Here is a 27,453-nt window from a genome sequence, read left to right on the forward strand (position 1 = left end):
TTCCATCTCTAGCTTCTCACTACTATCAAAGGCAGAGGAGAAAATGGAGAGTTAGGGATGAATAATCACAGTTTAATGTCAAAATAGAAAAGAATTAAGTGTGAAAGAGTATGGGAGGCCCACAGTCCTACAGTTGCAACAGACAATAAAAAAAAAGAGCTGATTAAGATGGCACAGAAGAATTGTGACTTGAAGGGGAAAGGAGTCATTTCAAGTCTAGCAATCAGAGGTACGCAAACCTTTAATTACAACACTGTATAAGAATGTGATTACAAGTAGTATAGAGAAAAATGGAAGCAAGGATAATTAATTTTGTGTAATTTTTATAAGATAAACAGAAGCATGGGGTTCCTGATTGTAAATTTGTTAAGACCACTAAAAAGTTATAGTGTGAAATGCTGCAATTCAGCCACAAAAGTACAACTACAAAATATGCTATGGCCAAAAAAAGGAGATGGAAAAGAAAAGATCATTCACAAAAAGGAAAAATTACGAACTTCATCCTCTTTTCAATACCATCCCGAAATCAGGCATGATCCCACTGAGGTCAGTGAAGTTGCACTGCTACAGAACTACTGTAACTGAAAAATGAGTCAGGACTTGCAATCTTTTTGCTTGGTTTAATATCTGCTTTAAATGTGTATTTGCATTTTTGCCATCTATTATGCCAGTCTGAAATGTCAGTTTTGAATTGTCTTCTGGGCCTGAGGGGAAGGTTAGCAGCAAAGCAAATATAATAATATACTGTAATATAAAAAGTATGAAATCTGTTTCTTTCAGCAGCTCTTGATGTATCCACTGCTGAGAGTTAAATTTGGACCAGGCCAATATACAGCATGTCCATAAGAAATGGATGTAGAGGAAGAATCAAATACTACAGCAATAGGATAAGAAATAAAAGTAATCACAAGAGGGCAGTTAAAAATAAAGAATGGCACTTTTTAGTCCAAGACAAGTACATGCAAGACTCGGAGTCTTTCACTATTTACTAAGTGAAAATCTAGCACTTTTTATATGACCTACTAATTGTAGCTTTTGGCAAAACCCATCTTTACAGGAAGAAACACTCGAGCCACCAAAACACAATGTAGAACACCAAATTTGCTTTTTTTGTTGTTGATTGATTAATACTGCCATCACTTTAAAGACAATTTAGTCAAAGCTACTGTAAAAGCAGGGCCTACACTTAACATAAGGATTTTTCAAGTTCTTCTTTATTGTACAATACCAGAAAAAATAACTAACCATTTTTTATTTTATTCAAGGGTTTTAACTTTAACTTGGTTGTGAACTCAATCAAAACACTTCCATTTTTTTTGCTGATTTTCATAGCTATTTCAAAGGCATCTTTCAAGAACTCCCATTGCTAGGTCTAAATACAGTACTAGGTATAAACAGTAAAAGTGCAGTAAGAATTCTTAATAAAAAAACCCCCAAATGAATACAAATAAAACCCATCTTATCCTGGTTACTGCTAACCCAACTTCACCTTTATTTAGTGTTAGAAGTGCATGTAACCATACATATATATGAGAAAATATAACCAACAAGACTGAAACAATTTATTTCATGAAAACAGTTTGAAAGAATTCCTTTAGGATTTTCTTTGGCCTGCTTTCTATCAGTAAGAAAGATGCTATTGTTCCCATTGACTAACACAATGCTTACTGGGTGCAATGGTACTGAAGCATGAAAAAAACAAGATATGTGCTTGGGAAAACAGCACACAGATACCTATTGAAAAATACCCAAAATGTAGGGGCTGACATTGAGAATACACTGAGGAGTAATAATATATTCTCATATGTATGTTACTACCTCATAACGTTCAAACTACTGAGCTTTTTTTTTTTTTTTTATAAATTTAAAATCCCATATTCAACATGCCATTCTCTGAGAACTAAAATAACCATTGGAAAAGCTTTTTAAATCTTACCTGTAGCAGGGCTGCAAACAAATATACTGCTATAAAGATTGGAGTCAGTGAAGTGTGTCCACTTTTCATTAAGTGAATGGTGTACAAGAAAATTAAATGCCCAGGAATCACCAAAAGCAGCAGAACTTGAGCTGATTTGTGGTTTACTCCTGAAATACATAGAAGTCCTTTTAGCTGTTCAAAAGGTGAAAACATTTTTTTTGATAGCAGAGGGGAAAAAAACAACACTGGAATTCCATAGCCGTGGGACAAGTTCATCCCCAGTGGTAAAGGCAGGTACAAATTGTACCCTTCTGAAAGGGCAGGCTTTAGTTCTATCAAACTCTCTCAAGATTTCCTCAGGGGACAAGAAGGTTTAGTGTCTGCTTGCGGATGAGCAGGACCTTTGTTGGCATAAGCTGCTCAAGGTTTTGCTCATATGTACCCTATCAGTGTTGATTAGTATATGCATTGATTATGTTTCTGACTTTAACAATGCCACCCACTTTTTGAGCTGCACTAATCCCTTATAAAGGTCCCCCAGGAGACGGGAAGTTCTGGCCACCTTTTCTCACCAATAAAAATCCAGAGGCTTCTTATTGCTAAGAAGTATACTTACCTTCCACTGTTGTTTCACTTATGACCTAGAAATATATTCCATAAAAATATCAAAGTGCAACAGAAGCTGTTGAAAAGTCAATCTTTGCCAAAGTTACTATACAGTTAGTAAGGATACCCTGTTTTCAAGATAACCTGTAGTAATCATAGCAACTCACTGTGTTAGGTGATTAAATTAGAATTAGAAACAGGCCATTCTTCCATTACCTAGAAAGCACCATTATGACAAGACAAGGAGGGAAATAAAAAGTTCTCTGCACCTGGGTGACATGTGACTTACAGCACCACTACCTGGTTTGTAAAATAGCACCGGTTAGTTGAAGGAAACTGCTTCCTACAGTGACGAGAGTACTGGGTAAGCAAATAACCTTGCAGAATCCAGTTGTGTCCCGTTCTCCCCCCCCCGTCCCCAGTATGACTGCATCTTCTGGAACATGAAAAGGCAGATTGCATCATTTACACTTAAATTAGCTAATTTACATTTAGGTCGGCCAAATGAAGTGACAACATATTCTCAACTTCATGGCATTTCTTTGTTTTTCTGTCTGTATCACACTTAGTAATATAGCATCTGATCAAGTTTACAGAGAATCCTATTCATTATTTGACAGAACCCTATTACTGGAATATCAGAAAACCCTCATCTAAAGGAAAATGAGGTCCGTAAACTGCTTGGTGCTGCACAGACAAAACCCATGGGCACTACCTGCTACTACCACCAGATAAAGATTGGGGAATGGAGAGAATCTGTAGCTGGGACTCTTAATAGACAAAAAAGAACATTAGGAGGAGGATTTTTAGGAAGGAACTGAGGAACAAGAAAAGAACACTAGACTTGGAGCTAGAAATTGGGACCCTGAGGGAAACGGAGGTGGGGGAAAGCACCAGGGACTACTGTCAGAATGACATAGCAGTGTGAGGGGAAGGAGCAACTCAGAGGCAAGTAGAAGAATGGTGTACGGTGACAATGTGGAAAGCAAAACCGGAGGATGTGATGGAAAGAAGCAATCCAAAAGGGTGTTGGGAGCAGAACTGGAAGAGGGGGAAAAAGTACAGTGACCCACAGAAGAGTGAGGGGAAAGTCAGGGAGCTCAGAGGAGTCTGCATGATGGAAAGGGAATGGGGATCTAGAAGGGAAAGGAGTGTGGGACAAGAAAACAGGGACAGTATGGGGTAAATTGCAGTGGTGTGAAAGAAAGGAACACAAAGGGAGCACATAGTGGAGAATGCCAGTAATAAGGGAACAATGGGCCTAGGATACAGGTAAGAGATGAGTTAGCAGATAAGAAAACAAAGCCTCAGAAGGAGGGGAATGGTGGCAGTGGGGAGGGAGATGTGGATATAGTTTGTAAGAACTCTGTGTTTAATTAGCTCAAAACTCTTCAAATGCTGACCATGGAAGCTGGTATGTGTAGAAAGCTGTAGTGAGGAAGGTTATAAATGGGTCAGGTGTATATGGAATGGAGGCAGTAAATGAGTTACTGAAAGATTAAATGATAAAACAATTCTGAGTTGTAGAGTCCTTAACCCTCCATAATCCCCATCTGTCTTCCCACCCCTGCTGCACAAACATCTCTTCCATCCATCCAATTGCTCCAGGCAGTTGAAAGGCTTGGGTACACCTGCTGCTGTTTTTGTATTATATGCAACAACTTAACACACTGCTCTCCTTTACTGCTTGTGCAGCTTACTCTACGGAAAAATAAAAGGAGAAGACAATACTTCAGTTTTAATGATTGTTAAATCAACCAATACATACCTGTACCATAAAAAGTCCTGCATGGGTAATAGCAACCCTTGGCTTCCTCTGGCAATTCTCCAGGAATGCTATGTAAATGGAGGTAGGTAGAAATTCTGCTAGCTTGAATAGCCACTAAATTACCACCAATACCTGAAAGATCAAAGGCATGTAAGTAAATAAGATATCTTTCATTGACAATTTGCAAACAGGCAACAATTCAACAAACTTACCAAGTTTCATTATGTCCACTGCACAGGGTACAAAGGTAAAAAAGGGAAATAATATCTTTAAAATACAAAGTTATTTTATTTGCAGATCAACTCTGATCATAGATTTATTGCAAAACTCGGACTACAACTGACCTACTCCCAACATGTCTGGAGATCTACCCTAAGCCATACTGGCTATGAAGGATTCTCCCTCTAGGCTGCGTGGACAACTAAAGATTGCAGACACCTCCCAAACAACAGGGCAAATATCTACATGAGGAAGGTGACCCACAGAAGTGTGTAGATAGAACAAGTCAAATGAAAAGACTGACTAGTATAGGAGAAAGCTAGGGACAAGTTTGTTGCATGGAAAAGGGTGGTAAAGAAGAAAAACAGCAACTTAGTTCCAAAAAAATGTAAGCTACAAAGGAAAAAAGCCACATATTGAAGCCTGCGGAGGGGTAAAGATAATGTACAGAAGATTATAAGAGAGGAAGGAAGAAAGCATTATCTGTAGACAAAAGGAAGAATGAAAGGGAGAGGACTAGGAACACTAGGATCAGGAAGAGGAACATCTATGTCACGGGGGACTTCTTGTTAAAGACTGACAAGCCTGTCACTACAGCACATTGGGGGAAAAAAAAGAAGGGTGTGTTATTTGTCAAGAGCAAAGGATGTAAAACATGAATCTGAGGCTGAAGAGGGTCTTGACAGGTTCAAGGAAGAACCCCTGATCAAATAACAGTGTCAGTTTCTGGCTGGCATGAATTAAGGCCAACCACACAAACTAATTGGTGAAGAAATTCAAAGAAAAGGAGGCTCAGGTGTTCTTCAGTGGAAACCTTCTGGTGACTAGAGGAGGAGAACAAAGGCATGGCATAAAATGAAATCCAAAAGATGATTCATGGACTGACGTTATAGGAAAAATTTTAGGATGTTCAAAAAAGCAACTTCTTGGAAATCAGGATGTGTAGGGACAATGTGAGAATTGCCATATTGCACTGAGTTAAACATTGCAAAGGAAATTAAAACAAATTGCAATTCATTATTCAAGCATAAAAAGCAGTAGTAGTTTTGGGCTGATATACAGTGAAGATGGGGTAGATATTAAATGTAATCTAACTATGGCCCCAAAATTAAATTAATGCTTTATCTCACTTTTCAATAAGGATTATGGTGTTGAGCATGGGGGCAAATTCAGAATAGCTAATAAGAACTGAAATACAGAAATGGAAATAATGATATCTTAGCTGGAAGAAAAGCTCAGCTTAATTTACTGATGTCAAGGGTACCAGATGATCTCCATTCCAGAATTCTGAAAGAAACTGCACAATAAATTATAGGTGCAGTTACGAGTATTTTAAATAAATCTATCAAGTTAGGGATGGTGCCATGAGTGGATAGCAGAAAACACTTTGCCTGTATTTAAACAGAAAAAAGCTGATTTGGGCAATTTTAGACCAGTCAGTCTCACATCAATGACTGGAATGCTTGCAGATGCTTTTTTATTTCAAGAGGCTGCACAGTGCATAAGATTTCTAACAGCCTTTTCCCTATCCCCAGTCTTGAAAAGTGTAAATACATATCAAACTTAGAGGTCACCAGAGCTACCTTTCAAGGTACATCTTGCATCTAAAGGAGATGCAACAGATACAGAGAACTTTCCAGACAATATAAAAATCCTACACTGATTGAGGGTCTCCTATTTTATTGAATTTAGTAGGGCCAAAGTTGAACGCAGGGTCTCTGGACCTAATGAATGGCAATGGAAAATGAGGAGGGATAAGATTGTCATTACAGAAAATGACAAATCTGTCTATTTAAAAGGAGAATACAAAAATGGCCGAAGCAGATGTGAAAGGTGGTCTTAGTGATAAGCTTTTGAATGATGGCTGTCCATCATCAAAGGTCTCCATCTTCCATAAGCTATCCCTTAGAGAAAAGGAAAAAGTATCTTTGTAAGTAATGAGAGAACTTATTTGAATAAATGGAGCAGCAGTCATGGATCAACTGAATCCAACCACAAGAAACTGGAAAAGACAAGGAAATGATGTCTAGTTAGCAAAGGAAGATGATAGGTTGATCAAAGAAGTCAAAGACAGGAGAGCTATTTGAAGATATGCAGCCATTTCATTTTTCTATTTCTTCTACAACTATGCTGCAAATATCTTCTTTAGCTTATGAGAGATGCAGAACTATATATATTAAGCAAAATCATTATCTTTAATTCCAATCTCTCTGTTTTTAAATAAAGTTTGCTAATATGACTGGTGTATTGGTAATTTTACATGGAACTCTGCAACCTGTGGTGAGAGGTGGTGAAGAGTAAAAAGAATTCTTGAGTCTTCTCCTCATTATGGGTCCAAATCAAAGGGGTCTGGAGAAAAAAAAAGACCTATTCTAGTACGTTTGCCTGACGTAGTCTTTAATTCAAGGGGAGAAGCCGATAGAGAACTGAGAGAACTGGTGAAAGATACAGTGTTGGTCCATAAAGTCTTTCAGTGAACTGGGTGACTATCAAGGCTTCTCTAAAATATGTAGTTTTAGAAATGTCTTTCAACTTTAATCTAGGATTTTATCAGCTTTATGGTTTTAAAATTACTTTTATTTTAAGAGCAGTCCTTCAGTATGGAGAGGAAGATTTTTAAAAAATACAATATTCAATCTGTTTCATCTAATAGCTGCTATCATGCCTGTAAAATTACCTGGCCAATACCAGATTAATGACATCACTGAGGGTAGCAGAAAACCATTATAAGATGCAATTGTATAGATTAAAAAAGAACAGGTTGTCAAGATATTAAGTTATCGGTGCAAATCCTTAGTTTGTAAATGATCTCCTTCTGAAGTGCCTAAAACTACAGGAGGTTTAATGATTGACAACATTAAGAAATGCTTTGGAGACATGCTTGTGGAATGCTTCAAAGTTCAAATACATATTTATTTTAAATTAGAAACTTGAAAAAGATAGATTGTTCTCATCATGGTATAGCTTCCATATTGTTACAAAAATGTTGCTAGTTTCTTTCTTTTTTTCTGATGAGAAGTATAACGTGCATTATTTTCTTTGTCTTACAGTCCTCCTAGCACAGAAGATCTAGTTAAAGTTGGCACTGAGAATATTGCTTTAATCAGTATGCGTCAGATAAACTGTCCAGAGTGCTAAGAATCCCATTCTTGACTATTGCTTTAAAATATTTTTTTTAATTCAGTTATTTAGTTGAACCATTCAAAAGCTTAACAATGGCCACTTTTTCTTAGGATATATATTTCTTATAAATAGTTGTCAATCTGTTCTTTCTCATTTAAAAAGTACTCAGAACATAAAAACCTAAGTTATGGGCAAAATCATGCTATATAGCTGAATATGACTATTAATATGGCTTAAATGCCTAGTATTTGAAAAAAGACATCTTTGTTCCAAGAACCACACTAACCAAGCTGCCCAACTGATTTCACTGAATCTACTATTAATGAGAATAAGCAACAATATGAACTAGAACCTTATTATCCAAAGTAGCATTTAAATCCCTAAAACCAGGAGACCGCCCTTTATCTCTGTAACTCCCTGCCCCATTCACTAAATAAATCTGCATTTGCAACAAATGAGGCAGGGATCCTCCATAACATGGTTCTTTGAATGCACTGTGCTCTCAGCTCTCATGCCTTAATTACTGGGAAGAGACTTTTCAATAGAAAGTATGCCCAATGTCTGCCCTTGAATAGAGTCTGCCAAGTTACTCTTGGGGGAAGTAGGTGAGGTGGCACATATGCAGCCTAATCGGCATGCAGGAGACTTAGCTGAATAGGGTGTGTTGAATTAAGATTAAATATTCAGAATATTCAGCTGTCAAACAGGGGACATACTAACGGATTTTCAGAGGCTTAATTTGGTCCGATTTTTACAAGGATACTAAAAGATGTAGCAAAGACAGGGAAGGAGACAAACAGCCTAGAGCATTGGAAGAACAGGTTAAAAATGACTTAGACAAGCTAGATGTTTTCAAGTGAGATGGGCTAGATGGGATACACCCTGACAGATCTGGTTGAGGTAATTTCAGAGTCACTGGCTATCTTCTTGGAAAATTCACATAGATTGGGTGAGGTCCTACAATCTAGATGACTGGAAAAGGGCAAATAAGGTGCCTATCTTTAGGAAAGGGAAGGAGAAGGATCTGGGGAATTACAGACAACTCAGTATGACCTCAGTAACTGGAAAGATCATGGAGCAGGTCCTCAAGAAATCTATTGTGAAGCACCTAGGAAGAACAAGGTGATCAGGAACAGGCAGCAAGGATTCACTAAGAGCATGGTCATGCCTGACCAACCTGATTTCCTTCTATGATAAGGTGACAGGAGAGTAGTAGGTGAGATATACCTTGAACTTAGCAAGGCTTTTGTCACTATCTCCCATGACATTCTCATTAATAAGCTAAGGAAATACAGTCTAGACCATTGGTTCCCAACCTTCGGGTGTGACCCAAATCAGGGTCACGGGGGGTCCTTAGTAGGGTTGCAAAGGGCCTGAACACACATGCACACTCATGCGCATGACCCAGGAGTGGCAGGCGGGCAGAGTGGGGCTGCAGTACACAAAGTAGGCAATGGTGGCTCCCCTCCCCTTTTTTTGCTGCCACCCTGGGCCACCACATTCTGCTCCCAGCAGCTCCTGCGGTGCTGGGTCGAGAGGTCCTGTTGGTGGCCAATTTAGGGTCACAGCAAAAAAAAGGTTGGGTGGGCAAAATGGTGGATCCAACTGGTGGTCAGATTCTATTTCCCAGCAGCCCCTGCCCACATCACTGTGGCCAGCTTCCATGGAGATCCCAGCAGCAGTGGGACCATGACAGTGCAGAGCCAGGGTTTCTATGGAGACCAGCCCCAGCAACCCTGGTAGGGCACATTTTTGGGCAGAGAGCTGCTCCAGGGCTGTGGTTGGGATCTTATGGTGGTGACAGTGTGGTCTGAAGCCAGGCCAGAGCCACAATCCGCTGCCTGCGTGCCTCTGCCCAGTCTCCATGGAAACCCTGGCCCTGCACTGTCACAGCCCCACTGCTGCTGAGGTCTCCATGGAAACTGGCTGCAGCGACACAGGCAGGAGCTTCTGGGAAACGGAGTCCACTACGGGGCTGATCCAGCCCTCAGGCCAGACTTTGCCTGCTCTTGGTCTAGACCAAAGAACTGTATGGTGGATAGTTAACTAGTTAGATCACTGTACTCAGTGAGTCATCATCAATACCTCAATATCTAGTTGGGAGGAGTTATGAAGTGAGGTTTCCCTGGGATCTGTCCTAAGTCTAGTATTTAGCACCTTCCTTATTAGGATTCAGTATAACCTGGATAGACCGGCAAAATGGTCTGTAATCAATCAGATCAAATTCAATGTAGACAAATGCAAAGTCCTGCACTTGGTATGGAATAACTTCATGTACAAATACAGACTGAGGAATATGTAACTAGGCTGCAGTACTACAGACAAAGACCTGGGGATTATAGTAGAGACCATAAGCTGAACAGTATGTTCTTACTGCAAAACAAGCCAACACCATACTGGCATGTATTAATAGGCGTGTTGCTAGCAAAGCAAAGAAAGCAATTCTTCAACTCTACTCGGCACTAGTGAGGCCCCACGTGGAGTACTGTGTTCACATTTGGGTCTCACACTTCAAGAAAAACGTGGACAAATTAGACAGTCCATTGGAGAGTGACAACAGTGATTAAAGGCCTGGGAAGCATGACTTATGAGGAAACGCGGAACGAATTAAGGTTATTTAGTCTGGAGCACAGAAAACTAAGGGGGGATTCAATAACAGCCTTCAAGTACCTGAAGGAGGTGGCGCAGAGGCTTAGGGCCCCAATCCTGGCACTTGAGGCCAGATGGAGGCAGTACAGGGTCCCAGTGCCAGCACATAGGGCTGGGCATAGGTGGCAGGGGGCCCCAGAACCCAACCCAGTATGTGGGGCCAGATAGAGGCGGCAGCACAGAGCTGCAGGGCCTGATCCCAGCAAGTAGGGCTGAGTAGGCCCTGATTCCAGAGCATGGGGGCCAGCCCAGGATATGTAAGGCCCAATCTGGGCGCACAGGCCCAGTCCTGGTGTGTGGGATCTGATCTGATCTGGCCTGCTGACTGGCCCTGCACTACTCATCTGTCTCACAGGGCCAAAAGGTTGAATACCACTGAGACAGACTAGTCTCTGTGGCCCAGGACACAGGATTAGGAGCAATGGCCTCAAACCACTGTAGAGGAAATTTAGGTTGGAGATTAGATGGAACTTTCTGACTATGAGGGTGGTCAAACATTGGAACAGGCACCTAGAAAAGTTGTAGAATCTTCACCCATGGAACTTTTCAAGAGCAGATTGAACAGACATTTGGCTGGGATGGTTTTAGCCGGGGATGATCCTGCCCTGAGCAGGAGTCTGGACTAGAGGACCTCGTGAGGTCCCTTTCAGCCCTACTTTCCTATGATCCTTAACACTAGGACAATTCCCTGGCCAAATTTTGAGCAGAAAAAAACCTTGCATTAATTTTTTTTTTTTTTTTAACATGAATAAAACTATTTTCTTTCCTTGTCTCAGAAATGGCTTAACCAACCACCTTAGCTGAAATTTTCTAGAACAATTCACCCCAAGGCAAACCTATAGGCAGGTGAACACAGAGCATGTCTACATGAGATGCCTAACTGCACAATGCAGTTTACTGCGAAGTAAGCATGTGCATCTACACGTGCACATGCTTACTACACAGTAAACCTTGCTAACTGTTTAGTAAATTTGCTACCTACAACTGCAAGTAGCAAATTTACTTTCAATTAGTAACAGTGCAATAGCACTCATGTAGACAACTGACCAGGAGCAAATCTGCTCCCAGTCAGCTGTCCACCGGGGGTGGGAGATAAGGGTCTCCCAGCACTGGCCCCACAGTCGCAGAGCTAGCATTGGGAACTCCCTGCTGGCAGGGGCTGAGGAGCCTGTTCCCTGCTCAGCTCAGTGAACACACAGCTGGGTGGGGAACAGGCTGGAGAGCTTGTTCCCAGATCAACTGCATGTATAGATGCACCTACAAAAATTTATAATGGAAAGAGTTAGTCTTAACTAAAGGCATAAGTAGCCACTTCTTCCTAGGCCAGTTAACATCACTAAGCATACTGAACATAATTAATTTAGTACACCTTCAACCTCTCTCCTTCTGTAGGCACACTAGTGTTTATCAGACATGTACTCTAGATCCTTTTTTTTATTTTCAGTAAAATCTAGGGAAATTTCTAAGCTACAAGTTAAGCAGTCACAGGGTATGTGTTGAGTTATTTGCAACAACAACAGAGTGTGCAGTAGGCAAAAAAATCAAATGATAGCAACACAATAAAGAGAGAATTTATTCAACACAGTTCCCAAATGGTATGCGACTTTGATAATAAAATATTTTAAACAACAGACATAGGAGGTAAGGAAGCTGCCACTTCTGAAAGGTGGCTTTAATCACCATTATCCATGGTTCCAAGCACTGAATTGTGCTGATTAGTTAGTTTGGAAGTCAGCCAAATAATCTGATTTCTCATACAGTTTTCATTATAGAAAACAACTACCAAGGACACAAAAAGGAGAAAAAAAAAATCTCAATTATAGTAGCTAATGCAGCTCAAAAAAATTTAAAGAACCAAATTATTCCCCAAAAGATTCAATGTTAATTTTTTTCATAAGATCTATACCATTGATTTCATAAGAGTTTAAGCATATAAAATGCTTACACTAATTTCCTCATGTATCTGACAAACCATATGCATTGCCCCATCTTCCAAATTTGTTTTAACTTCAGATCTGCATGTTCTGTGTATCTATGCTAAAAGTTGGAAGTGTTTTAGGGAAAGAGGTGGAATTAGAGAAAAAAACCTCCTATATAACAAAGACATTTTTTGAGCCAACATTGTATATGCAAGGTATTGATGTCTTTGTTGGAATAATAATTTTTCATTTGACTAAAACACTGCATTTTGAAAGTTGCTCATTTCCTTCCTACTGAAAATTGAAAATATTTTAGATATAATTACAAATTGATACAGAAACTAGTAACTACTGAAATAGTCTAGTAAATAATTTACAAGCAAAAGCTTTTATATAACACACATTTTTCCAAGTATAGATTGCTCAACACTTACCTGCACAGGATAACAACCGAGTAGGATTAAAAATGTCACCCAATAATGTGTTAAGCTTAATTTCCATAATCAAGATTCCACATCTCTCTTCATGCCAAAAGAAAGATTGAAATATGTAAATACTTGTCTAGAAAAGGCACCATTTTGAGACCAATACACTTTCTTTCCGTCCAAGATGCAAAATATATCACTGACTGCCCAGTCAATTCTCCCTGCTACCATAGTCGTATGAATATATTTTCACTCTGATTTATTGTGGCACCAGATTTCAGGTGTGGAATAGTCTGAAGCCATCTGGTAATCATGGCCTGTGTTATCCAAGAACTCACTGCGCAGCTACTTTCTTTCAGAATGAAATATATATTCTTATAAATTAACATACTTTTATTTTCTGACTGAATTTTTTTAACATACAGAATGATTTTGGAGGTTTTACTTTTCATAAACTCCTCATAACATTTGAAAAGCAATGCTTCAATTTTCAACAAGCAATTCACAGCAAAAGACCTCTGTAAAAAGAGAGGGTCTATTGTTCAACTTATATTAATATGAAAATAAGGGTATGTTTTTATAGCGTGCATCATGTGAGCTCAGGAGTTTTCATCTCCTGGCCAGCAGAGTGCAATTACAATTTTATATTAACTTTTCTCTTATTCATTTCTGAAGACCTTTTTCCAGATTCCTTGAACCCAACTTAACTCACCCCACTGACTCTGAGGTTGGGTACTGTTATGATAAATTAAGTCACTTGGTTGGATAAACTACAGTATCACTCTGATTACTATTAAAAAAAGATAGTTTCATGACATCTGGAAAACTAAGTTTTATGATCGAAAACCTGTAAAACACATCTGCAAAGCAGGAATTTCCAGAATTATGTTTACAGAACAATTCCATTATATGCAGATAATAGAGGAAATATCTACAAACAGATTGCTGTTTCTGTGTAATTACTTTCTAAATTGCATCTATTTCCAAAATGCTTCTCTGGGTTTTTCTTATTATAACCAAAAAAGGGAAACAAAAGTAACTCTCTCAAGTAACTCCACCTTTTTCATGTGTACAGCATATAATTGTTTGGAGCATTATCATCTTCCTTCTGCATAAAAAGAACGGTTGCTAGAAAAATGCAATTTCTGAATCCAACTTCAGCAGGCTGAAGTGTAAAATGATTTGCAGATTTTAAATAACTTATCTACTAGAAAGCAAAATAAAAAAAAAAAAAATCAATGATGACTGTCTCAGACACAGCCACTTATGGGTGTTTATCACTACTGCACAGGGTATGTCTAAATAGCATAATGCAGTGCTTTTGTTGAAATATATTAGATGATCAAAACTATATACAAAGGGCATGCTTTAATTTTAGTTTAAATATATTAACATTTGGTCAACTGCATAACCTTATGCAGTTTAGGTTCTGCTATATTTTAATTCTAGACTCCTCTAAAAAGCTCCTCTTAACCAGAGTCTTGATTAACTCTCTCAAACCTTGATTAGCCTACATGTTAACTGTGCTGGGCCAGTGGCACAAACTCTGCTCAGTTGATCCCTGACAATGGCCAGAATGACCTTCCAAGGAACTGGTACAGATTAGCACTCAGAGGGGAAAGATGTTTTTCTCAAGCTTTCCAGCCTTTTGCCTAGCAACATTTTTTTCCACTGAAGCCAGACTCTTTGACACTGACTTTGGGAACAGACTGTGTATGATTAGACCTCAGATCTAACATCAGTGTGATCTGTGACCCCAGAGAGAAAGTACAATATAAACACATGCTTTGTATTCCTTTCTTCTGTTAAGGTGCTGACTTAATAGTTTTAGACTAATAAAGTTCATCTTACAGTAATTCAAATAAGTCTCCTACTTACATTAGGTATCACTTAATAAAGGAGCGAACTCAGAAAGATGCAACTGGTTAACTGGCCATTGATTATGCTTTTCTGAACAACACCAAGTAGAAATATCAAGATAGCTCTGGCATCAGAAGTAGTGTAGATGTATTAGCTCACTGTGGGGACATCTACATGTGCAATTAATATGGACCAATAAACTTAGGAGCATTTTTTTGCTCCCAGGTGCACTGTTTGAGCAAACACTATTTGCTCTTTGGAGCAAATTGCTCCAGAGTTTATTCATGTGCATCAACTGGAGCCTGGTTGGAGCAGCCTGGACTCGGTGGGGGACCCCGGGCATCATCCTGCCAGCCCAGGGTAGCTCCGATTGGGCTCCATGTGCTGTAGGAGGCTAGTGAGGTATAGGGTGCCTCAAATGTGGGGCTAGCTGGCAGGCAGCTCCCATGCTAGGACACACTGTGCCCCAGCCAGCTGCAGAGTGGCATGTGGAGATGGGGGACCAGCCAGCCCAGGGATGTGTCCCCATCTCCGTGTGCTGCAGAGTCCCTGCTGAAGCACACGGAGATGATGGAGTAGCCCTGGGCTGATGGCTCCTGCATCTCTACATGCTGCAGAGTGGCTGGCTGAGGCGCCGGGTGCCTCAGCATGGGGGCTGCCTGCTGGCTAGCCTTGCACTGAGGCAACCTGTGCCCCAGCCAGCCAGGGCAGCATCTATAAGTGTGCTGCTGTGCATGAAAACACTCTGCAACAGGGTAGTACTTGTATTTTACAAGATTACCCGGGTGCAGAAGAGTTTATTAGTTTTGTGCGCCCTAATAGGGGCACGTGTGTAGATGCCGAGACATTTACTGTGCGGTTAATTGGTCAACTGTGCAATAAATGTATTGTGTAGATGCACCCTGTGGTGCTCTGAGCTAATGAAACCTGTATCTCAGGTCAAATATGGGACTAACACCCCCCACATGCTCGGCAGTGGACCTGGAAGTGGACCAGAAGTACTTCCAGTCCACTTCCGGGTTCGCTGCTGAGCACGCAGAGGACCCCCTCCATGCTCCTGTGGGATGCTCCATGCGCCCCAGCATTGCAGCATTCACGAGCCAGCAATATCAAGAGGCACGAGTGTAGGCACAAATCATAAGAGGGCCTGATCTAGTAAAAGTGAATTACTTATCTGTCATTTTATCTCTCAGAGGATACTATCTATTAGGGTTGTACAAAGCTTCGGTCCCCGATTCAATTCAGTGGAGATTCAGTCCAATTCGGTGACGGAGTCTCCGAATCCAAATTGAATCAGGAGACAATTTAATCTCTCAGAATTGAATCGGAACCCTCTGAATCGATTCAGAGAGATTCAGAAAGATTCTGCGATTCAGATATAGAGACAGTGTTAAACATTTTTTCTACATACCTCAAGGTACCAGATGGCTCGTGAATGCTGCAATGGTGGGGCAGATGGAGCATCCCACAGGAGCGTAGGGGGCTCCCCAGCATGCTCAGCAGCAGAACCAGAAGTGGACCAGAAGCACATACGGTCCACTTACAGGTCCACCCCCCCAGCTCAGTTACTGGTGCCTCCTGAGTCTGGGGGGCCACCCAGGGTCCTCCCGTGGCTGACTGCTGAGCTGGGGGATGCAGGGGGCCCCCCACGTGCTCAGCAGTGGACCCAGAAGTGGACCAGAAGTACGTCTGGGCCCCTTCCCGGTTCACCCCTGAGCACGCGGGGGACCCCCCCCACTGTGGGATGCTCCACGCACCCCAGCATCACAGCGTTCATGAGCCATGCCTGGTACCTCAAGGTATATAGAAAAAACATTTAAAGCTGTGTCTGGCCGAATCACTGATTCTCCAAATCATCATTGAATCTTCAGATTCAGATTCAGCCAAATCAAATCAGGGACAGTGATCTGAATCAACAAATCAAATCACTGTCCCTGATTCAGGCCGAATCCAAATCTAAATCGAATATGGCCCGTTCCACACACCGCTACGATCTATTAGGTATTGCATATACTATAATATAATACAGCCACACTTTTGTGTCTCTGCATCAATATATTAGTGGAATCTCCTAATCCTTAAAATTTCAGAAGGGCTGAGCATACTTACTCATCACAAATATTCCCTCCTATTTTGACAGAGATAGGGAAAAATAGCAGCTCTTATTGCCTCTACTTGTTAGTTTTGTGTTTGGGAGGGGGGGGGGGGGGGGGGGGGGCGGGGGTTGAGAGAGAGAGAGAAAGCAAGCTTATAAGAATTTATTTTGCTAATAATGTGGGCAAGTGGATAGGAACAAACCAATACATAAAATAATTTTCAAGTACAAGAATCTTAGGATAGGAATCTTTCTCTGAGAGAACAAATAATCAACTCTTATTCTTAAAGATGAAAACTCTCTATTAACGCCAATCACTAATCAGAGGCTGTTAGAAGGACTAAGCAAACAAACACAAAATGCAGATTTCAGGTAATGGCCCTGCATGAAAATGTCATTATGAAAACTAAGCTTTATACCACCTACAATGATAGCCCTTCACTTTCATACACATATCATCTTCAGTAGACATACTGGTGATTTATCAAGTGGTGGTGCTTCAATCCAGTGTATGCATTGAATGCCTGACCAAATAAATTCAATTCCCTGTCACAGGGGCAACTAAAGGATGAATGAGTCTGTGGAGAAAGTCTCCAAGAATTATGGGTTAGTAGAGGGGTAGGCAACCGTCTCCAAGAATTATGGGTTAGTACTTGGGTAGGCAACCCCTGGCACAGGTGCCAGGGCATGGCACTTGAAGGCATTTTGCTTGGCATACACACCTCAGGGTGAATGGCAGGTAAGGGGCTGGGGCTGCGCTGCCCCAAAAAGGATTGGGCCTCTTGTGGCTTTCCTGCCCTCCACCCCTGGCATGCCAACATCTTACAAGCTGAGGTTGTGAGTGTTTTGGCATTCTGTCCAAAAACATTGCCAGCCCCCTGGGTTAGTATATTTGATTGGAAGCAGAAGCCTGAGGGAACAATCAGAAAAATGATGGGACACCGTCAGTAACAGGATGGGATTGCCCCACTAGGAAGGCCTGGGGTCCTTTCTAATAAAGAAGTGGGGCATTCCTAGGACTTCAACTTGCCATACTAGTAAGGAGGGCTTTAAACTATATTGGAAGGGAGCAGAAAACAAAGCCCACAGATGAGTTAAATGAAAGGGATCTAGTCACAGGACTGAACGCTAGAGAGGAAATAAGAAATCGCAGTAGGGTCACAGAGAACAAGGAGAGTGACAGAGCAATAGGCCAAACCTCTGAAATAGCAATACACAAATGCCAGGCACATGGAAAATAAACTCAAAGAACCTGAAGTCTTGCAAACAACCAAGACTATGCCATTATCAGCATCACAGAGATTGGTGAGACAAATCTTAGGACTGTAGTATTGACAGAAGGGTGTATCTTATTTCAGGACAGCAGGGGAAAAAGGGAGAAGGTGTGCTTGATCCAGGAACATTCATATTTGCTTTGAGGTCCAGGAAGAGGTAAGGGGTAAAGTTGTTAATGTCTCTGGGTGAACACAGCAGAATTAAGGTGGGGGGCACTGGTGGCAATGCTACCGTAGTCCTCCTGATTAAACCAATTACTTTTGGCCACATGATCAGAAGAAAGATGTGCATGAGGCTTTTCTTGACCAGCTAACAGCTGCATCCAGAGGACAGTACAAGGTGGCAATGGGGAACTTTTACTTATTAAGGTATCTTTTGGAAAAACAAGATGACAAGGCCCGGTCTATCACGCTCTTGAAATATGCTTGGGACAATTTTTTTTGTTTCAGAAGGTGGAAAAGCTGTTTTATATTTTATTCTAATTAAAGAGCAAGAACTGGTTGAAGATTATTAAGAAACACACAAACAAACAAAACAAACAAACAAAAACAACCCAGGGTGGAAAGGACCCTGAGAGGTTATCTAGCCCTTTTACCTGGGACAAGACATGATCAATTATATCCAAACCATTCACAACAGGTGTTTGTCTAATCACGTGTTCTTAATAACCTGTAATGATGGAGATTCCACAACCTCCTTAGGTAGCCTGTTCCAATGGTTAACAATCTTTCCCATTAGAAACATTTTCCAGATATATAACCTAAATCTCCCTTGCCCATTTGAGCCCATTACTACTTGTCTTGTCCCTTGTAGAGATGGAGAACAGTTTTTAACCTTCCACTTTGCAGTCATGTTTTACATACTGAGATGTAAGACAACACTGTTCAAGTCTTTTCTTCTCTATCCTAAACAAATCCAGTTCTTTCAGTTGTTCATCACAGGTCACATTTTCTAGAGCTCTAGCCATTTTTGTTGTTTTTCGTTGGACTCCCTCCAAAAACTTCATCTTTCTTGAAGTGCCATACTCAAACCTGGAAACAGCACTGGTACTAAGATTGTCTCTGTACCAAGGACAGAAGATTGAGTTTGTGTTTTACATACAACACTGTGGTTATACATCCCAGCGAGGTGTAAGCTTTTTTTCACAACAGTATCACATTGTTGACTCATTTTCAGTTTGTGATCCACTAAAACTCACATTTTTTTCTGGAGAACTGATGCCCAGCCAGTGGCTTCCCATTTTTTATTTTTGTAGTTGATTATTCTGACCCAAATCTAGCATTGTACATTTGTCCTTATCAAATTGCATCCTATTTATTTTAGACCCTTTCTCCAATTTATCCATGTTATTTTGAACTTCAGTCCTGCCCTCCAAAATGCTGGCAATTCTTCCACTCTTTGTTTTGTCAGCAAATTTAATACTGTAACGTTACTCTTTAGTCCAAAAGCAGGGTAGATATGCATCCTCATAGACTAACTAAACAAGATATATATAGAAAGCATAAGCTTTTGTGAACCGAAGTTCACATCATCAGATGCTGCAAAAGGACATGCAGAAAGCAGAGCATAAGAAAAACAGAGAAATTACAATACAAAAGATAATGGGGTTGGGGGAAAGAGAGAGACTCCATCATTCAAGTTATAAATGCAAATACTAAATGTTAGCAGACACAGGACAAAACTCTGACGAAGCCCTCAGGACACCATGCTCCAGTTTGATAGTAGGCCAAAAATATTCTTGGGTATGGTTTTCCAACCCAATGTGTATCCACTTCACAGTAAGTAGTATCTAGACTTCCCTAACTTGCTAATAAGAATGTCATATGAGACAGTGTCAAAAAGCCTTACTACAGTTCCAGTATAACTAGGGACTTACCTAATGGTGAGACAAAGCGGAGGTGATTTTGTGGTCTTTTTGCAACAAGCCCCCCACCCTACCCCTGCTGATTGGCCAAGGGGCCCTGGTGGCTCCACCCCTTGCCGCTGATTGGGCAAGAGACAAAAAAACGCAGCACAATTAAACAGCAAAGTGTGCAGAAATATCAAATTACCGCATTATTATAAATCTAAGTATTAAATGTTAATCTAAATTGAAATATTAATATAAATGTATACAGAATCTGAATTGCAACTAATATACCATAATTTATTATTAGTATTCTACAAAAGGTGTAGTAATACTAAATAATGCTGACCTTGATAGAAATGATTCATATTCGTTTTTAAATGCTAGCAGTTCCATCCTCTGTTGCTGCAGTGTGAACACTTATCCATACACTCAGATGGCTTGTTCTGCATCCACTGAATTGGTTGGAATGGTAAGTCAGCATTTTGCCAAGTTGTAGAGACGTGGAAACTAATCAGAAACAGACTCCCAAAACACAGTCACAGTCAAAGGCACCTGGCAATCTATGAAAGTTAATGTAAGCAGCGCATTCCTTGTCATAATCTTTCTGCCACCCAGGGACTGATTTCAGTAGCTGAGGGTCAAAACTCAGAAAAGGCAAACAGCACTAAAAAAGGAGACAGCCGGTTGTTTAAACCGTGGTGGTAGTGACTGATCATACTGGTAGTACCGATTCAACTTTGCAGCTATTGCCTGGAACAGTTCTTGTCTCTGCTGGCTTTCATGTTGACATTTTGAAAGTTGTGATGCCATGTCTTCAACCCAACGTATCAGATCCACCAGGCACACAACAAGCTGATGGATCAAAGCCTGCTGACTTTCAAACCATGTTAGAAGTTTCATGAACCTGATCACATTTTCAGCCACAAACTTAACTTGATCTTCAATGTCAACCTGTTTTAAGAGATTGCATAGTTTAAGCAAGCACCATATGCCAGGCGTGATTTCAAGCTCCTTGCACACAAATTGCTGGTAGTACATCATATTCTTTGCATGGTAATGAACTGCATTAAACCACAAATTCTACCTTGTAAGCACTGGCTCTGGTGGAAGTGACACAGTCACATGTAGATCCCCGCTTTGATTGGCAATGGACTTCCTGTATCGTAGCTTATGGCCTGAACAACCTTTGAATGCTTTTTTAAAAAGAGAAAACCAAGCTAGCCACATCAGGAAAACCAGATGTCACCTACTAAAGAAAAGGTGTGTGCATTCCAGGTGACATGAATTGCATCGGGCATCATTCCATGGAGCACATCAGAGAAAGCTTTCCACATATACATTGCATTATCAGACAAAAAACTGAGATGTTGTTAAATTCTAAGCTGTAGTTTACAAAAGCTTTCACTACAGCTTGTGCTATGGTAGAAAAATTGACAGATACAAGGTGAAGCAGCTGTGTCTGAACAACAGGCAGGCCATGATCTGTCCAGCTCCCAGGTACAAATAAAATGTGCAGAACATAGTTATCTTGGACATCTGTTGCTTTTTCTGCTACAACTGAGATAGATTCATATTCTTCCAATGCAGATTTTGTAGACTGAACATGCAAAACAATTACTCTTGGTAGATAATCTTGGTGAAGCTTGCTCACACATGGAAACTGCCAGCATTTGGCACGTGTTTGTTCAACTAGCGCTGTAATTTAGAGTTATCAATTTTCTCCAGAGGAATGTTGGCAGCCATGAACGCCTCCACTAGCGTGAATGTAGCCTCTCTCCTTGTCAAACTGCTTTCAGTGTTTTTTTTAAAGATTGAGGACATAGTCACTTGTTTCTTGCTCTGACCTTCAGCTTCTGCAGCAGCCTTTCGCTTTATATGCAGTTTGGACTCTAAATGCTGATCAATGCTGTTTTTCCTTGACACATTCAGAATCACGATAAACAAAATAAAATTTACCACCATCTGCATGCAAGGTTCCTACAGACAATTGCCTTACATGATCTTAAACTGAAATATATTTAGTTTTCTTGGATTTCTTTACACTCATCATCTTCAGACTGCAGCACTGCTGCAAAATTGCATCCAGCTTCTTAAAAGATGGTGCCAAAACCATTTTGCTTTCCTGACTGGTGCCTTCACTGAGCCTGTCACTAACTCAGCCTCTCAGCAGCTCTTTCTCAAACCATGTGCTCAATGGCTGTAGGGATTGCTGTGCTTTCTTTGTATTCCCATAAGTTGAAATTTTTTTCAGGCAATTCTGCACAAAGTCATGGGAAACATCATTTTTGCAGTGATTGCAGAAACTGCTGGGTTTTGCAGTTTTCTATCTCCTTATCCTTTAGATAGGAAAAACTGCTACTAGGGTTTATCAAAAATAATTTGTACCAACCCAGTGACAGGGTAACTAATGTGTAGGCAGGAAGCAGTGTATGTGAATATCTTAACTTGATTAAGGCTTTGAAACTGGTCTCACGTGATATTCTCATAAGCAAACTAGGGAAAAATTGGCTAGATAAAAATCACTGAGGTGGCCATACAACTGGTTGAAAAACAGCGCTCAGACTAGTTGATTGTTCACAGGTAAATTGAGAGGGTACTTCAAGTGGGGTCCTGGCAGAGGTCTGTTCTGGGCATGTATTTTCATTACTGATTTAAATGATAGACTAGAGAATATACATATAAAATGTAAGTGATCTTGATGAATTGGAGTAATGATCCAAAATCAACAAAATGAAATTCAATAAAGACAAACAAAGCATCACATTGTGAAAAATTTAATTCACAAATACAGAAAGAGAAATAACTGAGTAAGCAGTTAGGCCCGTGCTACACATTACATATATTACACAATTAACTGATTAATTGTACAATAAATTTAGACCAGCCACACAAGCAAAATAAGACCAGCCACAAGTTCAAAGCAATTAACTAATTAATCATGCAATCAGTTTAGATATTTAGTTCAGCCACAGATGCAAAGTAATTATCACACCATAAAATGACTATTTGGGTATAAAAGAGCCAGCCAGCTACCAAGTTAGTGCTTGAAAATGTGTAATAATTCCATAGCTGGTTGCTTTCCAGCTTTAATTTGAACATGTGGTAGGGCCCTCAGGAAGCAGGTCTGCAGAAAAGGACCACGGTCTTATAGTGAACAGAAAAAGAATGCGAGTCAACCGTATCTTACTATTGGAAAAACAGGTGAGTCTCACCCTGTATTAACAGGGAAACTTCTATGTAAGACATTGGAGGTAAATATTCTGTTCTGCTGAGCCCTGGAGAGTTTCAACTGAAGTACTGTGTCTAATTTTGGGCAACACACTAGGTCCCCTCTACATGTTACAAGTATCACACAATTCATTTGTTAACTGCGCAATTACCTTGACACCAGATACAAGTGCAAAGCAGCTATCACACAACAAAAAGCTCCAATCAGCTATAAAGTTAGGCCTCAAAGACGTGTACTAACTTTATAGCTGGTTGCTACTGAACTTTAATTTGCACATGTAGCATGATCTCCCCTGAGGCTAGAAGCACTGTCAACTGTGGGCTAACAGCTGCAGGAGCACACCTTGCCCAGCCAGGGCTACAAATCCAGCAACTACTGGGACCTAGACTCCTACATTTGTAGGTAGAGGTGACCTGAGCAGGATGCCCAGGGCAAATCAGGCCATGCAAGGCCCTGCTCTGATCCCAGACCCGAAGAAGCTGCTGCTGCCATTGGTGGTGATGTTGGAAGTGGAAGGGGGGTAAAAAGCCGGTCCACCCACCTCCGCACCACCGCCGCTCTGCCCGGCTCCACGGGGCCCCCCAAAGCGTGGGGCCTGGGGCAGTCACCCTGATTCACCCCCTACCAGGGACAGCCCTATCTATAGGTGTTGGGTCCCTGCAGGGCACAACTATACCTATAGCACCTGCAGGGCATGACTACGATAACCCCCATCCTGGGGGTGCATGAAACCCCAGGGGTAGGAGGATCATCCCTGTGGTAATCCTCCTGTCCCAAAGATGCATGATAAGTTTTTTTCCAGATCCATTGCAGATATGACAAAGCAAATAAGTCATATGGAATATTTAGGTTAGATACTAGGAAAGAAATTTGAACGATAAAGGTAGGAAAGCCCTGGAACAGGCTACCCTAAGGAGATTGCAGAAATGCCTTCACGAAGGTTTTCAAGAACAGACTAGACTAGGGCTGTTCAACTGACAGCCCATGGGCTGCATGCAGCCCAAAAGGGGTTAACATGCAGCCCTTCCTAAGCCAGGCTCCTCCTCACCTTCCACTCATGTTTCTTCTTCTGTTGCTGAAGCCAAAGTCTCTGGGCTCCCCCCTCCCTTCCTCTAGTTTTTACTTCCTGTCTGCCTCAGGGGATTGGAGCAATGGGAAGAGCTCCAGAGAGTGGGGCTGGGCTGCCCATGCTATGCATATGGTGATGAAAGGAGCAGCTGGGCTACCTCTCCTACCTGCAGGATGCAAATAACAAGGGGAACCTGGGATGCACATGTGATGGAGGAGAGGGGAGCTCCCTGCTTTAACTATGTGGGAGCGGAGCTACCTTTTCTATGCCTACAGTGGGGAACCAGGCTGCCCAGGTGCTGGTGGGGTCCCTGCCTGAAGCCCATGCACTGTGTGGCCTGCTTAGCACATGACTCCCCCACACTGCTCAGAAGTTGGACAGCCCTAGGCTAGATGAACATCTGTCAGGAATAGTGTATATATGATAGAACATAGCTCACTGAAAGGATTGGACTAGGTTATCTTCTAAGACTTAAAGAAAAGAAATTAAAGAAGCTATTCCAGTGTCTAAGTTTGCTGAGAGATCTGTTAGTGCACTGGAAATGACCCATGAAGAATAAAACGACAACTAGAAAATGTTTCTTATGGGAGTTTTCATAAATTAGTGTAGCTAATATAGTTCAATGTTCCAAGAAACTAAACACATTATTTTAATTTTTATTCTTTAAAAAAAAAATCACTTAGTAATAGAAATAGAGAAAATGTTCACATTTAATCTACAGGTAAAAATATCCCCAATATGTGCCCGCATACCTCGAAAGTCTATACGTCTAGGTGAAACATGCAAATCAAATGTCAAAACATGCAAGCAACTGAACCAGTACTGAATATTCTCTAAGAAGTTAATATTTAGTCTGCACTCTCATACTTTCAGGAACAGTTCAAGTAACTGTCTTTAAAAATCTGAAACTGTTTAATGGGTCCAAGGAAAAAAAAATCTGAAGATTTAGATTTTTGAGCCCTAGATCTTGACTTTGTAATTTTTGGGGGAAAAAAAAAGGTATTTGAATATCTTTTCCTTCAATTTTCCCAGGTTTTTTTTCAATACTTTAAATATGTACTGCTAGTTTGTTTCTGTTTTTCTATTTGCTCTGGTACAATGTAATATTTCTGATAGGTAGGACTAAGAATCACTTTTACTTCTTTCAAACAATCAGTTTCTGGCAGTAAAGTTACAACTTGAAATTTATTTAATTGGATCTCTACCCACTGCATTGAATTTTAGTATATATATTAATTTATATTTATTATAAAATAACCCTTATCAGACTTACCATTGATTACTGGAGTATAAACAACAATCCCAGCCAAATTAGGATCAGATACAGTTGTGTCCAGAATAAGGCCACCAATGCTGAAAAAAAATACAAAGTACATATTTAGAACAAGACAAGCAGGTGCCCCCATATTTTTTTTGATTCCACCATCTAATTTCAATATCCTTAGTTATGATTTTTAAATAAGTGACCTGAAAGTGTTTAATACCTGATGCCTTTTTATCTACCCATTTTTACAAGTCTGAACAAACACAGTTCCATTACCTCAAGAAGGTAAAAACTGTAAATTGGTTACTAGTGAAAACTGGTTATATCAATGTTGGATTTCAAGACACTTTATGTACCCTAGTGCTTTGAAATAGGAACCTGATATTTGGAAGGATGACTAGACCCTTGCAACTCTGTAAAAATCCATTCAGATTTAAGAGTTGTGGAAAATTACTATTTGGCCATACGGCTGATCTGAAAACTCCCTATTTGACCATCAACATTTATCATTTATATTTTGGTAGTGCCTAGCAAACCAGCAAACGAGGTCAAAGAAAGAAAAGGGAGGACAATGTCCAAAAGACATATGGGACTTAGGCTAGAAATAGACATCGCCAAATGAAGTGGATCAGCTGTGCTGGGATGTCCCCCGGCACACATGATCCACTTCACTGGGCAAAACATTTGTCGCCTGTTGATCTTGTGAGATTGTCAAGAGCATCTCTCTAAGCAGAGAACTCCAACTTTTCCCACTTTCAGAGACATGCCCTGGAGATCCAGGGGGCACATCTCTGGAAGTAGGGAAAGCTGGGACACTCTGGTGTAGTCCCAGTGCTGAGGCCACCAACTAGCTGATTGCCAGCCCCAGCCCCGGGACCACACCAGAGTGTCCCAGCTTTCCCTGCTTTCAAAGGCATGCCTTGGGGATTTTCAAGGTGAGTCTCTGGAAGCAGGGAAAGCTAGGTAGACACTCCTGGGGCTTGAGGGGCCCAATCCTGTGCAGGCATTCCTAAAGCACGCAGGACCAGGCCTCTCAATCCCTAAGAGCGCCTACCTAGAGCAGCAGGAGAGTACATGCAGCTCCAGCTGCCCATATTCTCCTGCCATAAAGCAAATAGACATCTGCCCAAAACAGGGAATAATTTACTAGTAACTTTTGTTGTGGCCACAATATGTATGACAAAAGGTATGCATGTTATTTGCTGTTGCTTTGTCTTGCCACAAACATTTTTATGGAGGTACGAAGGTGACGAAAGGCATTGTCTGTTTCCACCCTTAGCAAGGGAAAATTCAAACCAAGTAAGAGGCAGAGACTGGTGAATATGTGGAGCAATCAATAAATACATAAAGCCGGGGGGAGGGGTTGCTTAAAAACATTTATCATTTTATGTCTGTTATCTTTAGAAGTAATATGTTATTTCTCTAATTAAAGGGAAGCATCCTGGAAGTTGAAATAGATAGTAACATCTGCTTTTTACCAGAGATAGTCTTCTTCTAGCCAATGGATCAACAGGGCCATTTATCCCTCACTAATGAGTTTGATACCCTTCTTATGGAGACATTTAGAAGAGTCAGAAAAACTTTAACTTTAATGAGTGCATCCAGATGAGCGCACACATGCCTGGAAAAGGCACGTGTGGGAATGAAAAAATGTTCCCTGTGCTGCAAACTTGCAGCGCACGGAGAAAATTAGACCCCTGGGTAGGGGTCTAAGAAAACCAGAGTTTAAAAAAGCGGGGCAGGGCACGGTCCAGAACCATGCCCTGTGGCAACCAGAGGTGGGGTCCTCCACAGAGACGCTCTGGGTGCCAGGGCATCTCTATGGTTGGCTCTTCACCCTGTTGCTGAAACACACAGCCTGCCCGTCCGGGGCAGGCAGCTGCTGCAGCACCAGGGCTCCAGTGCTAGTAGGTAAGGGCTGGGGGAGCGGGGCTGAAGGAGTGGGGAGGGGACTATGGGGCGGACCCCTGCTGGCCCCGCCCACTCCCCCAGCCCTCTGATCCTTGCCCCGCTCAGCCCCATCCCCTGCCTGCTCCCCCAACCCCTTTCCTGCCCAGCCCCATTCCCCCCAGCCCCCCAATCCCTGCCCTGCCCGGCTCCACCCCAGCATCCCAACAGTTTAAAACAAAACAAAAGAAAAATACCCTGGCACTTACTGGCAGTTGTAGCTGCCGTCAGGCTCACT

At 41.2% G+C, this 27,453-nt stretch overlaps 1 protein-coding gene across 2 annotated transcripts in view; it reads right to left on the reverse strand.

The window, feature by feature from the left end:
• The window catches only part of SLC41A2 (solute carrier family 41 member 2), a 93,657-nt gene that overhangs the window by 17,520 nt on the left and 48,684 nt on the right, over positions 1-27,453 (reverse strand). Inside the window, exons 8-10 of one of the 2 annotated variants that reach the window (XM_006024259.3) lie at positions 25,278-25,357; positions 4,293-4,424; positions 1,937-2,085 (exon numbers count right to left, since the gene is read on the reverse strand). In XM_006024259.3, coding sequence (XP_006024321.1) covers positions 1,937-2,085; positions 4,293-4,424; positions 25,278-25,357 — 361 coding nt within the window. The remainder of the gene's footprint in view (positions 1-1,936; positions 2,086-4,292; positions 4,425-25,277; positions 25,358-27,453) is intronic. The other variant, XM_025204880.1, reaches the window with a different exon arrangement.

The sequence above is a fragment of the Alligator sinensis genome, unplaced genomic scaffold (assembly GCF_000455745.1).
Source record: "Alligator sinensis unplaced genomic scaffold, ASM45574v1 scaffold267_1, whole genome shotgun sequence".
NCBI lineage: Eukaryota > Metazoa > Chordata > Crocodylia > Alligatoridae > Alligator > Alligator sinensis.